The sequence below is a fragment of the Podarcis vaucheri genome (genome assembly GCF_965113315.1).
Source record: "Podarcis vaucheri genome assembly, chromosome: 16".
NCBI lineage: Eukaryota > Metazoa > Chordata > Lepidosauria > Squamata > Lacertidae > Podarcis > Podarcis vaucheri.
The window spans coordinates 12,448,446-12,462,543 of NC_138754.1; the positions used below are offsets into that span (position 1 = coordinate 12,448,446).

General features: G+C 51.3%; 1 protein-coding gene across 3 annotated transcripts in view; it reads left to right on the forward strand.

The window, feature by feature from the left end:
• The first annotated feature begins 235 nt into the window (after positions 1 to 235).
• Positions 236 to 14,098, forward strand: part of LOC309520404 (sodium/calcium exchanger 1-like) — a 31,410-nt gene continuing 17,547 nt past the window's right edge. Inside the window, exons 1-2 of one of the 3 annotated variants that reach the window (XM_082202110.1) lie at positions 236 to 1,368; positions 11,568 to 13,338. In XM_082202110.1, coding sequence (XP_082058236.1) covers positions 11,585 to 13,338 — 1,754 coding nt within the window. In that variant the 5' untranslated portion in view covers positions 236 to 1,368; positions 11,568 to 11,584. Of the gene's footprint in view, positions 1,369 to 10,220; positions 10,996 to 11,567; positions 13,339 to 14,098 lie in introns of those variants that run through there. The other 2 variants (XM_082202111.1, XM_082202109.1) reach the window with 2 other exon arrangements.

Genomic DNA, 14,098 nt, shown 5'->3' on the forward strand with positions numbered 1-14,098 from the left:
TGGGCTTCAATAAGAGGGGGTGAGTTACTTCCCTGTAAATGTACCCCACCCCCCGCAGGATCTCACAGTTGGTCCCGGTGGGGGAGCAAGTAGGATCCTGTTGGTAAGCGATGGGAACACAGAAACCACCTCGGAACACAGGATCCCGACGCATGTAGCTCAGTGTTGTCAACACTGGCTGGCAGCGGCTCCCCTGGGTTCGAGGCAGGAATCTCTTTCCTACCTGCAGATGCCGGGGAATCGAACCAGGGACCTCTCTGCATGCAGAGCAGATGCTCCACCGCTGAGCTACGGCCCTCTCCAGGATTTCAGACGGCAGACATCCCCATCCCTACCTGCAGGTGCCGGGGGACCGAACCTGAGAGCCTTCTGCACGCCGAGCAGATGCTCCAGCATGGAGTTACAGCTCTGCCCCAAAGGGGAGGCAAAGAGTGATGGAGTAGAAATGGGATCTTATCATTAGGGTGGGAGGAAACCTCTAGGACATCCTTCACTCCCCCTAGGAAGCCCCTTCTAGCCTCCTCGCACCCACACCAGCCAGATTTTCCTTGCTTATCTCTCTCTCCCCCCCCCGCCACCCGCCTGGCTGTGATCTGCATCCCCAAACAACCGGCCCTCCCAGGACAAAATCGATCGGGCTGGCTGATGGATGCTGCCAATATGGTCCCTTCTGGTGTCTGTGGGTTTGATGGAGAGGATTTGGTACCCTGGTGGGATCCGTGGTGGGAAGCGGGAGGAGGAGAAAGGGGAAGATGATCCGGGGAAGAAGAAGAAAAAGACAGCAGGGTTTTTTTGGAGCAGCGACATCTCTCCCCCCCCCCCCACTGCTCCATTGCAGAAGCTGCGCGCGGTCCTCTCCGCTCCCCCCCCCACCCCACCACTCCGCCCGCCCCACCAAGACTCTCTCCAGGGTGGAGCAAAGAGGAGGAGGAGGAGGAGGAGGATGCTGGTCGCATAAGCTGAGCATCTTCTCCGTGCCAGGGACCGGGGGAATCTGCTAGGGAAGAAGGGGGGGCGAAGAGAGAGCTGTTTTGCTGGCACCCCAAAGCCTCACATTGGCGGCGCGCCCCCCCCCAGCCTGGTCTAATAGATCCGCTCTTGCTTTGTAAGCAAAAGGGGCAGAGCAGGCTGGGGGGGGGCACAGAGGAGGAGAGGGGAGCGGGAGACACCCGCTCGCTTGCAACATGGACAAGTGATTGAAGGCGACAAGTCAGCTCTCCGTCCCAGCCTCTCCCCCAACATAGACACCTGCCCCCCCCCGCCCGGCTGGTGGATCTGCACGGATCTGAAGGGAGGAGGGGGCAAGGAGTCGCCCCCTCCCATCCGATTGACTTCTGCCTTTGGCTGTAAAGACCTTCGGACAACCAGGTGAGGAGCTGTGGGGCGGAGGGAAGTGGGGGAGAAAATACCTGGGCTGGGGTATTAGAGCGGGAGGGAGGGGGGGTCCCCTTGCGAGGTGGATGCAATTTAGGAAGTAAGGAATTGTGATTATTTTCTGCAATGAATTCTGCAGAGGTTTTCTCGCCCAGTCCCATCTTTATATATAAAAAAGTTAAATGTGGCAATAGAATGGGTTTGTTTGTTTTTTGCGGGGCGGGGGGTATTTTTAAAACATCTGTCTATATGTGCCCCAAAAATATGTCATGTTGTGTGCCCCCCCCCCCCTGGGTAGAGGTGGGCTTTGTGGGGCAAACATGCATTCCTAAGATGTTTGATCTGAGAAGGATTGGGTTCAGACACGGTGTGTTGGGGAGGGAGGCAGAGAACAAGGCAGGGAGATTGTAGCCAATTGAGCTCTACTTAGAGTAGACCCAGCGGAACCTATGGACCTAAGTTAGTGGTGTCCATTTGCTTGTGAGTATTATAGTGTCTGGGAAGGGAATGGGTGGCTGGTCGTTTGGGGAAGTGGGGATGGGATCAGAGAAAACTGGGGGAGGACAAAATAATAATAATAATAATAATAATAATAATAATAATAATAATAATAATAGAAATCCGGGATGGTTAAAAGGAGGGAGGAGTATTTTCGGCTCAAGGACCAAGAGGTCTCTCCCGCTATGTCCCAGCTTTGTACCTCCCCAGACTTGGTGAGAATACACCCCATGCATTTTAACTGTAACACACACATACATATGCAGAGAAGTTTTAAGGTTCAGTGATCCCAGTCAAATCCCCCCTCCACTTTTCCCCCAAACACAGACAGAGTGCAGATTTCTCGGCTCATCTCATTGCTGATTCTCTCCCATACCTCTTTTCCCCACCACCCACCGCTGTCCAGGAATCACTTTTAACACAAACACAACAAGAAACAGAGAGCCCCGGCTGAATCTTGGCTCCTGGCTGGGACTGCCAGTGCCAAGGATTTAACCAGGGGGATTCCCTCCCCCCCTGCCCGCCTCCACACACTTCCTTTTCCTCCTCCCCATCCACTCCGTGTGAAAAGAGGTTGCAGGGGGAGGAGGGTGGCTCCTGCCTTCAAATCAATGGGAAACCAGCAACAGGAACTGCACCAAGGCAGAAATTGGGGGGTGGGGGTGGGGTGAGGAGGGAAGCACGTGGGTGCCTAGCCTGGCACCAGCCTGGGCACATTTGCACCGCCTTGCACGAGGGCATCCGCTGAGTCTTGTGCTGAGCGGCAGCAGCATGCACACTCGAGGGGTCTCTCCCCCCCCCCAACATGCATGAGGTCAGGCTGTGCAAAGACTTTTAAAACGCTTTAAGTTTTTTGCTGGGAATCGCCTTGCAGAGCGATCACAACAGGGTCTGGTGCTCATGGAACGCTGATGTTTTTACTTGCATCTTAAATGTGGCACAATTCTGGGGAAAGGCTCCATGGTACAGCATGCCAGCATCTGCTTTGCACACAGAAGAAGGTTCCATGTTCAATCCCCAGTGTCATCTGCAGGGAGGGACCCATGCCTGAAATCCTGGAAAGATGCTGCCAGTCAGTGTGAACAGTACTGGCCTAGATGGACCAACTTGGTGGCTTGGTGTATTGCAGTTTTCTAGGGACAGGCACGAACCCGTGCAGAAAGGGAATTTGGTTGGGTGTGAGTGTGCAAACGTGCCGAGGAGGTTTCAGAGGGCCACGCATATAAGAGAGGGTCCAGCAGAGTCTGAATTGTTCAAGGCAGAAATAATTGCAAGCGGAAAAAGGCACATGAAATGGCGAGAGGTCAAAAGGGCTTGCAAACAGAGGACACGGCTGGTTGCTCTGGTTGCCACAGGTGTCTTGGGGGCAGGCCCCACACAGCCTGGTGCTGGACAGACACAACTTGACTGGCTGCATCCCAGCGGGTAGCTCCTCCTGCCAGGGTGCCCCTGTTCTGCCAAGGAGCCCTGGGCATATGTCGCTTTCCCCGCCTCCCCCAGGGGATTCTTGGGATGTCCTCCTAGAGCCAAGGCCTGGCACAGCATTGCCTGCTCATGCCCCCTTGGCAGTGCCAGTTGCTGCTGCCAGTGAACTCGGATGGGAGCTGGCACCTGCTTAGGGTTGGCCCCTTAACGCTGTGGAGGAGGTGATGGCAAACACATTACTACACACATACACACAGAGAGAGGACATTATAAGCAGAAGGAAATGGAAAAGCCTACTTGGATACGTGCCACCTCAAACCCAGGGCAAACGCCTTTGTCACATCCTGCCCAGGCTGCAACTTTCTATACGGGCAGGGCTTTTTCCAGCCGGAACTCAGTTCCTGCACCTCTCAGGTGGGCACCATTGCCATTCTAAGAAAACGAGGGAGCTCGGTGGCAGAGCAACTGCTCTGCATGCAGAGGGTGCCAAATTCAATCTCTGGCAACTCCAGGTGGGGCGGGGAATGTCCTGTACCTGAAACCCTGGAGAGCAGCAAGACTGAGCGAGGTGGATCAATGGTTTGACTTGGGATAAGGCAGCTGCTCCACAGCTTGGCCTCTGGGCCCGATTCCAGTGCTGGAACTATAAAAGGAGACCGTAAAGTACCTGCTCATCTTTGCCCCGCAAGGCCTGAGCCTTGTAAGATGAAGGATGTACATAGGGGCTCATTCAGTCCGGCATCCTGTTCTCAGAGTGGTGAACTGGAAGCCCTAATGGGAAACTCCCCTCCTGCCATTTCCGGCAACTGGCATTCAGAAACATTACCAGTTCCTACAGTGGGGGCCCAGGGTGCAATTTCGGAAGCCCAGGGTGCAATTTCCAGGCTGACATATCCATCAGTTTTGTTTTTCCTGATTTGTAGAAATACTGCCCTTTGCGCCCATGCGTCAGCTGCGCAGAGAGGCGCATGTCGAGCTCCTTCACATAATCTGTGTGTCATCTTGCCTGCTTGCTTGCCTTTGCCTGGCAAATGTGCCCCTTCCATGTGCATCTGGTTCGCCGTCTATTGAATATATTCTCATCCACAATGGACGTTTTTCGCAGGCTGTGGGCTGCCCGCTTTCAGTAGCCTTTCACCTGCCTGCCTGCTCTTTTTTTGCTTCGGGACATTGCCTGGGATCATGCGCTCCTCCCTCCGCACAAATGCATGTGCAATTAATGCCACTATCTTTCGCATCGCATGAGAGAGCCCTAGCTACCACTTTCCTCTCCTGATCTGACCAGTTCACACTTGGCTACTTCCCTACTATGAGCCGTGCAGGAAACTAAATGCTCACTGCACCACTGATAAAGAGACCACATGTGCGTTTTGCTGCGCATACAATGCCATGGGAAGCCCCAGCAAGCAGCTATCGGATGCATTTTCCCAAAACGGGTCTGTGTTTGGAGAATCGGAGGCTAGAGGAGCAAGCAAGGCTTTACCACCTTAAAACCAGAAGGTCGGTGTGAGGAAAGCACACTGTGTTTGCATCACGTATAGTATTTTCTACAGAGCCGTAACCTCTGCTGGGAGAAAGAGAGGAGGACAGGCTGGCCCTGGCCGACCCCTCCAGGGAGAGGGCAAGCAGAAGGGGAATAATGGGGGATCACCCGTCCTCGGTGCCCCCCCCATGCACAACCCAGCACAGAAAGCAGCGGTGGATTAATGGCAGGGATTACAATGCCAGATTGCCCAGCCAAATGGGCACAGGGACCGATTTAGGACAGAGACGTATAGGAGGGAGGAGGGATGAGACACTGAGACAATGGGAAAGAAGGAAGGATCCCATGGCAGGGGATGCAAGCTCCCCTGCTGCCTCCTGCTTTAAGGTCCCACACAGCTCCTCTGACTTGCACAGGAGCTGTGCAGAAGCCTTCCTGAGCTGGGGGGGGGGTGAGTTACATCTGCAGAAGGAAATTCCCTGCCTTTCCTCTTCTCCTGATCTAATCATAGGAACACGCAAAGTTGCTTTATACTGAATCAGAACATTGGTCCATCTAGCTCAGTGTTGTCTACTCTGACTGGCAGTGGCTCTCCAGGGTTTCAGACTGGGAGCCTTTACCAACTTTCCTGGAGATACCAGGGACTGAACCTTCTGCATGCAAAGTGAATGCTTTTCCGCTTAGCTACAGCCCTTCCCTAATCAAAGATGCCCCTCCGCCCTTGGATTCAACAATCCCCCTCTGCAGAATTCATCAGTGGGAGAGCAAGTGGCTAGGAGGGCAAGTGATGAAAGAAAATCCCTGGTTCGAATCTCGCCACGAATTCACTAGGTGACCTTATTCTCCCAGCTGCCAACACCTGCACTGTGTCAGGAAGCAGGGGGAAAACAATAGTACAGTGGTACCTCGGTTTAAGAACAGCCCTGCTTACGAACAATTCGGTTTACGAACTCTGCAAAACCGGAAGTAGTGTCCCGGTTTGAGAACTTTACCTCGGTCTAAGAATGGAATCCGAACGGTGGAAGGGCACCGGTGGCAAGAGGCCTCATTAGGGAAAGCACGCCTCGGTTTAAGAACAGTTTTGGTTTAAGAACGGACTTCCAGAACGGATTAAGTTCGTAAACCGAGGTACCACTGTACTGCCTACCTCTTTTCAGGGTTATTGTAACTCGGGATGGAAGGCTCTGTCGATTTCAGTTCTCTCAATTTCTCATTTGTTGGATGAGAACAGTCAGATGTAAATAAGAATGCAGGCAGGTGAAGGGCTGGCCGAGCTCAGACTGAGAAGTTCATTTGTTTGTCTGCTTAATAAATTTGTATCCTACCTTCCCTACAAGGCGCTCATACATGGTTTTCTCACTTCACATTTTATTCTCACCATAACCCTGTGAGGTAGGTTAGGCTGAGATATCCCAAGGTCACTGAGCGAGCTTCATGGCCAAGTTGGGATTTTAACCCTGGTCTCCGAGGTCTTAGTCCCACACTCTCGCCACCACACCACACTGGCTCTCTGTTTGATGGGGCAGTGCTCCATTTGCCTCAATGGGCCAGCCCCCCGCTGAACCCCTGTCGGGTATTTCCTTCCTCTATCCTCATCCTCCATAGCTTTGGGAAAGGATCACTCAGATCTCTCTCCTCTTCCTTAGCTGGGAATGGGTCCAGAAACTGGTTGATCTCCCAAGAGTCCATTTCCCACAACTAGAAATCAAATATAATCAGCCCAAAGGCTGGATAATCAGAATAATAATAATAATAATAATATTTAGTATTCCTAAAGCATCCCGGCACCTGGCACCACACAGCCATCAAGTTAAAAAGTAACAAGCCTGCAGACTTACGACCCGGCGACGCTTGATTTTTACAATGCCGGTTTTGATTTCTCTCTTCCACTTTCCATACCTAATGAGCAGCATTCAACAGTCTCAAAGTCCAAATGAAAAGGTGCTTATTGACACTGCAACAGCCTCTTATCTGGTGCCGGCTTCTGAAACGGAATGCATTAGCAAACGGGCCCATCATAATTTCCTTTGAAACACACACACATAGTACACAGAATGGAACACATTAAGAATTTAAATGGAATACTTAATCTGGTTCTGGTCACACTTATTATGGAGCTGAAATGCATTCTGTGTCTCTGCTGTTATGGGGAGGGGAGAGGTGGAGGGAAGGAAAGAGTGTGTTGGCATTTTGCGTCAGTGTGAACGCATTTAAGAGCTTGTGCACCAGAGGCAAACTGCCCCCACCGCTTAAGTTCTCAAGACTCAGGAAAGGAGTCTGAAATCCGAAAATCACATCTGCGGGGATGCGCAAACAACATTAAAAATAAAAAAAACCATCTCCAGAACGGTAGCTGTGTTAGGCTGTGTAAATATTATTGGCTAAAAATAAAAATAAAAATTGCAGCTAGCTCGTTCCTTTTTCTCAATTTGTATCGAAGATGGTTTGGGGTAGGGGAATGCTTCGAAGTGTACTCTTTCATAAGCAACGGCAGGAGGGATATGGATTTTGGGTAATGTCATGTGTATGCCGCTTCCTAAACCAGTGGTGGAAGCCAATGGTCGCAAATGGGAGTGCGTACACACAGCCTTAGCCTCTTGCAGCAAAAACAACGGCGAGTCTTAGGGAACTATAAAGCAAATGTTGCTCCCAACATGGTGCTGGAAAGGCAGACCAGGGACTTCTAGGGATGTAAGAACAGCTCAGACCAACAGTTCATGTAGCCCATCATCTTGGTTCCCCTCAGGGGCCAGTCAGATGCCAGCGGGACCCACAAACGGAACAAAACGTAATGTGGAGTGCTCCTGCCCGGGGTTTCAGCCTGCTGTGCCTTCTCCCAGGATACTCCATTCCAATCAGACAGCCGTGCCCTCTCCTGGATACTCCATTCCAACACCCCCTTCTCCCCACACCCACCCAGTTTTCTGTTTATGCTCTCAATAGACATTCACTGTTTTGTGGCCGCTGAATACTCAGTTCTCAGCCAGGACCTGAAGACGACAAACCTCACCTCAGTGTTTTTACCTCAGGAACTGATATTCAGAGGTAGACTGCCTCTGGGCGTGGAGGTGCCATTGCTAACTATCGTGGCTAATAAGGGAAGCTGTGCTGGATCAGACCAAAGGTCTGTCTGTTTTCCTGCTGGGGCGAGCTGGGTGCTTCCTAATAAAGCTCACAAGCTGGGTGAGAAGGCAACTGCTCATTCCTATACTGTACTGTTTATTTCCCGTAGGCCGGAATTTGGGGCATCTAGTCTTCAAACACAGCCATTCTAGGCAGCCATGCAGAAGCCATCAACAAACCTATGGTTTGTACGTAGAAATAGTAGCAGCAGTAATAATGGAATATATCAAATATTAGTCCTACTAAGAGCATACCTATTGAAAACAATAGACATGACTACACGAGTTCTATTCATTTCAATGGGTTTGCTCTAAATATGGTTTAGTTGGATACAGGCCAACAATTCTTAAAAAAAGAATAATATGGCCAGCTATTTTATTATCTAAGCTGTCTATAAAGGGAAACAAACATAACACTTTTCTTTTTAAATGCAAAGCACAAAAATCAAATCAAGAGGAATTAACAGCACAAAGCTTTCTAGCAAAGGCAGAAGAGTAGTTGTAGTAATTCTTTCTTAAATTTCTACAGCCAGCCGTCAGGAAGATTCCTTAAGGCTGTTCACGAAGTGAAATAAGCATAATTAAAGAAACACCGCCAACACCCTAATAATTAAAACAAAACTAGTATAAATAACAGCACAGAATTGAAACAATTTATGGCTCAGCGTAAAACTGCAGTGGAAGAGCGAAACCATAAGGTTTGTTTAAAAACACATTCAAACGGCCGAGGCGGAGGCCCATCTAATCTGCTTTTAAAGCTTTCTAAGCCAGAGTGAGTGGTGTAAGTCAATTACGCACCGTGTGAAAAAGTGCTTTCTTGTGTCTGCCCTGAATCTCTTGCCCAATCAATCAATTTCACTGGGATTATGATGCCCCCTGTTGCCCCAGCTTGGTCCAGTATGCTGAGAGAATAACAAAAACTCCCCAGCCACTCTCCAAACCCAGCAGCTTCATTTTATAAACCTCTCATAGGTAAACAACAAGAAGTAGCAAGGGCCACATAATAACATAGTCCACCATCCTTTTCTCACAGCGGCCAACCAGATGCCCGTGAGAAGCCTCCAAGCAGGGTCCAAGCACCAGAGCACTCTGCCTTCCTGCGCCTTCCACAAATTGGTACTCAGAAGCATTACTGCAGAGGTCAGCAGCCTTTTTCAGCCGTGAGCCAGTCCACTGTCCCTCAGACCATTGAAAAAAAATATGAACAAATTCCTACGCCCCACAAACAACCCAGAGATGCATTTTAAATAAAAGCACACATTCTACTCATATAAAAACACGCTGATTCTCGGACCGTCCGCAGGCCGGATTGAGAAGGCAATTGGGCCGCATCCGGCCCTCGGACCTTAGGTTGCCTACCCCTACATTACTGCCTCCAGCTGAGCAGAGCATAACGGTCAGGGTTAGTGGCCATTGAGAGAGAGCTTTTTCTTCCACAAAGCTGCCCAACCCTCTTTTCAAGCCATCCATGCTGGTGCCTCTTGTGGGCGTGAGTTCCACATGCCGTGCAACTATCCTGTTTTAAGTGGGACATGCCGGAATTACAGAAGCCGCCCCAGCTTCTGATTCCATCCTGGCATGTGCTGTTTTGGATCCCGTACTTCCAGAAGCACTGTGCTGGCAGATGGGTGGCGGTGGGCGGCCAGTGGCAGTGGGAGGCAAAGGTGCGTATCACCAGGATGGTGCAGGGCAGGGAATGGTGGACCCCAAGGGAGAGAGCCAAGGCCCCATCGAGGTCGTGTCCCGATTTGCCTCACCGGGATGTTGGAGGGTACGGTTCCGTAATTTAACTCTGTGCTGTGTTGAAGGACTTTCTTTGTCCCACATTCAGAGTACCTGATTTTTGCGTCAAGAGAGGGAGAACAACTTTTCTCTAGCCGCTTTCTCCACGCAACGCATAATTTTATAAACCTCCGCCATGTCACCTTTTAAGCGCCTGTTTCCTTGAAACTAAAAAATCCTAAACCTTTCTTTGTAGAAAGAGGATGAGAGAAATTCATGGAGGACAAGTCTATTGGTGACTACTAGCCACAATGGCTAAGTTCTCCCTCCGGTTTTGGAGGCAGTGTGAATCTGGAGACCAGTTGTTGTGAGCAGGGCTGTCCCATGGGGCAGACTTGAGGCAGTTGCCTCAGGCGGTGGAATCTCACGGGGCAGTGCTCTCAAGGGCATCTCGCTCACCAACCACCAGGCAAGCGAGGGAAAGCAGTGCTGGGGGCTTCCAGTGAGATCTCACAAGATTTCACAGAATTCAGAAGGGTTCCAGAATGTCTTGCCAGAAGCTGTTGCTGCTGCTACGCAACCCTGGAAAGCGAGGCTTCAGCAGAGGGGCAGCAGCAACAGTGGGGCTGGTGGCATCTTCTGTTTCGCCTCAGGCAGCGAAATGCTAGCTGTGAAGCACAAGTGGGGGGCGAAAGTGTTCTTCTGCTCAGTCCTGCTTTGGGGAACCCCATGAGGGCATCTGGCTGGGCATTGGGAGAATGGGATGCTGGAGGAAATGGGCCTTTGGCAGGCAGCCCTTTCTTACACCCATATGCCTTACATCAGAAAACTGGAATTGCGGAAGCTCATGAGAAGTAGGGTAGTGAAAGGCTGACCCTCCCTCCTTCCTTTCACCAAATGTTTATGGGGTTTAAATCCGCGTTAGCGACTGCACGTATTCCAACAGGGATTGGTAGTTATTCTGGATTGATGAATGAGGGAACAAAGGCGTGGTTGTGCTCTGTGTCATCGGTGCGGACGGGTGTCTACAGGAAAAGGCATATAATAGCTCCTGCAATTCTATTCTTGGGGCTGGGGCTGGAATCTATTTTTCAGCATCAGTAGGCGGTGGTGTACGTGGGAAGGGGGGAGGGAAAGGGATGTTGCTGTCTCCCCTCTTGCAGAAAAGGAGTGAACAAGGAAGTGATGGGGAGGACAGAGAGAGCTCCTTTTGGAAACATGTTAGCCCAGAATTCTGGAAGTGAGAAGCTTGGGACACAGAAGTGACAACGTTTCTGGAATATCCTAGTACCAAAACAGGGCCCTGTGCTTTTAGACTGACAGCAATGGACTCCAGATTCCCATAAACTCTGTGGACAAAATAAAAGCATGGTTAATCTAATTTATGTACATAATTTTTTTATTTCTGTCTCTTCTTTGAGTTCCTGATACATGCACTCTGCTTCTGCCACCAAGTCCGAACCTTCATTATCTTGTCTAGTCAATGCCAGCAATACACTGGCTCTGAGCACAAGTCATAGTGTTGGTGCTGACCTTTAAAACCCTAAACGGCCTTGGGTCAGCCCTGTATACCTGAATGAGTGTCTCCATCCCATATCATTAAGCCAGGACACTGAGGTCTAGGTCCGAGGGCCTTCTGGCAGTTCCCTCACTGTAAGAAGTGAGGTTACAGGGGACCAGGCAGAGGGCCTTCTCGGTAGTGGTGTCCACCCTGTGGAACACCCTCCCATCAGATGTCAAGGAGATAAATAACTATACAAGTTTTAGAATACATCTGAAGGCAGCCCTGTATTTGATGATTTATTATGTTTTTCTATGTGTTGGAAGCTGCTCAAAGTGGCTGAGGCAACCCAGCCAGATGGACGGAGTATTATTATTATTATTATTATTATTATTATTATTATTATTATTATTTCACTAACACTCTCTGCCCTACCTTACAGGTATCGTCTTCCTCGCCATGTCACTCCTTTCTCAACTGAAGGCTTCAGCCTTGCTGCTGGCCTTGTTCCTCCCTTCACCGCTGGCGACGGTGGGTGGCCATGGCGGCACGCACGGCGTTGAGACAGCGTCCCCGGACGGCGGCAACCACACCGCCAAGTGCCAAGAGGCCACGGAGTGCCAAGAAGGTGTGATCTTGCCAGTGTGGTTCCCACAGAACCCCTCTGTGGGGGACAAGGTGGCAAGGGCCATTGTTTACTTTGTGGCTCTGATCTACATGTTCCTGGGCATGTCCATCATTGCCGACCGCTTCATGGCCTCCATAGAAGTCATCACCTCACAGGAGAAAGAGATCACCATCAAGAAGCCCAACGGGGAGACCACCACCACCACCATCCGCATCTGGAATGAGACCGTCTCCAACTTGACCCTGATGGCATTGGGTTCCTCAGCCCCTGAGATCCTGCTCTCCATCATTGAGATTGTGGGCCACGGCTTCACCGCAGGAGACATGGGGCCCAGCACCATTGTCGGCAGCGCAGCCTTCAATATGTTTGTCATTATCGCCGTCTGCATCCATGTGGTCCCTGAGGGTGAGGTACGGCGCATCAAACACTTGCGGGTCTTCTTTGTCACCGCCGCCTGGAGCATCTTCGCCTATATCTGGCTATACCTCATCCTGGCCTGGTTTTCTCCCGGCATAGTGGAATTGTGGGAAGGGCTCCTCACCTTCCTCTTCTTCCCACTCTGTGTGCTCCAGGCTTGGGTGGCTGACAGAAGGCTCCTCTTCTACAAATACGTCCACAAGAAATACCGAGCGGACAAGGCCCGAGGCCTGATCATTGAGACTGAGGGTGATACTGGCTATCCAAAGTTGGACATGGAGATGGACAACTCGCTAAAGGAAGGATCCGAAGGTCTTGTGGAAGCAGGGAAGGACCAGGATGATGAAGCTCGCAGGGATATGGCCCGCACCTTGAGGGACCTCAAGCAGAAACATCCAGAAAAGGACATGGAGCAGCTTATCGAGATGGCCAACTATCACGTGCTAGTCCAACAGCAGAAGAGCCGGGCTTTCTACCGCATCCAGGCCACACGCATGATGATCGGAGCAGGGAATATCCTCAAGAAACACGCGGCGGACCAGGCCCGCAAAGCCATTAGCATGCAGGAGGTGCGTGCGGAAGAAGACGAGTCCGTGACCAAAGTTGGCTTTGAGCCAGCACATTACCAGTGCTTCGAGAACTGCGGCTCGGTGGTGCTGACTGTGGCCCGGCGGGGAGGGGACCCAGCCTGCGTCACATTGAGGGTGGATTTCCGCACGGAGGACGGGACGGCCAACGCTGGCTCTGACTACGAGTTTGCGGAGGGCACCTTGCTCTTCAAGCCGGGGGAAACCCACAAGGAAGTGCGGGTCGGAATCATTGATGATGACATTTTTGAGGAAGATGAGTATTTCTATGTCCACCTCAGTAACGTGCGGGCAGCCTGGGCCGAACCGGGCCCTGAGCCTCCTCCCAAAGCATGCCTCGGGCCTTCTAAGATGGCCACTGTCACGATCTTCGACGACGACCATGCCGGCATCTTCACCTTTGACGGGGCCTCCATGCGTGTGAGCGAGAGCGTGGGGGCTGTGCGCATCAAGGTGCTGAGGACCTCGGGGGCACGCGGGAGAGTGGCCATCCCCTTCCGCACCATTGAGGGGACCGCTAAGGCCGGAGAGGACTATGAGGAGGTAGCCGGCAAAGTGGAGTTCCAGAATGATGAGACCATGTAAGAGACCAGGGAAGGCGGTTTGTTTTTGTCTTTGAAAAGGTTTGTGTGGGCACTGTGTACTGAAAACATGAGCAGGGATGCTGTGACCCACACAAGAGGGCCACCAAATTGGATGGCTTTTAAAGAGGATGGGGGAGGGAGGAATAATAGAGCATGAGTCTACCAATGGCTGGTTAACCATGATGGCTATGGGGAGGCTGCCAGGAATCACAAGTGGGTAGGTGCCGCCACACTAAAAGCCCCACTCCACTGTATGGAATGGTCCTCCTGATAGGATGCCATCTGTAGGATGCCTTCTCCCACAAGACACAGTGACTGATTGGGTATATACCGTATTTTTCGCTCTATAAGACGCACCTGACCATAAGCCGCACCTAGTTTTAGAGGAGGAGAACAAGGAAAAAAATATTCTCTCCCTCTCCAGCAAAGTGGGAGGAGAAATGGAAGGGGCTCCGTTTTTCCTCCCGTTGCCCTGAAGAGGCTTCGCGTGGCTATCCCTGAAGCCAGGAGAGCGAGAGTGATCGGTGTGCATCGATCCCTCTTGCTCTCCTGGCTTCAGGGATAGCTGCGCAGCCTGCATTCACTCCATAAGACGCACATACATTTTTCCTTACTTTTTAGGAGGGGAAAAGTGTGTCTTATTGAGTGAAAAATACAGTAATGTGTGAGAACAGGGCCGGTTCACCCATGAGGCAAGGTGAGGTGACTGCCTCAGGCCACGGGATCCACAGGAGCAGGAGAGAGGGCCTTCAAGGAA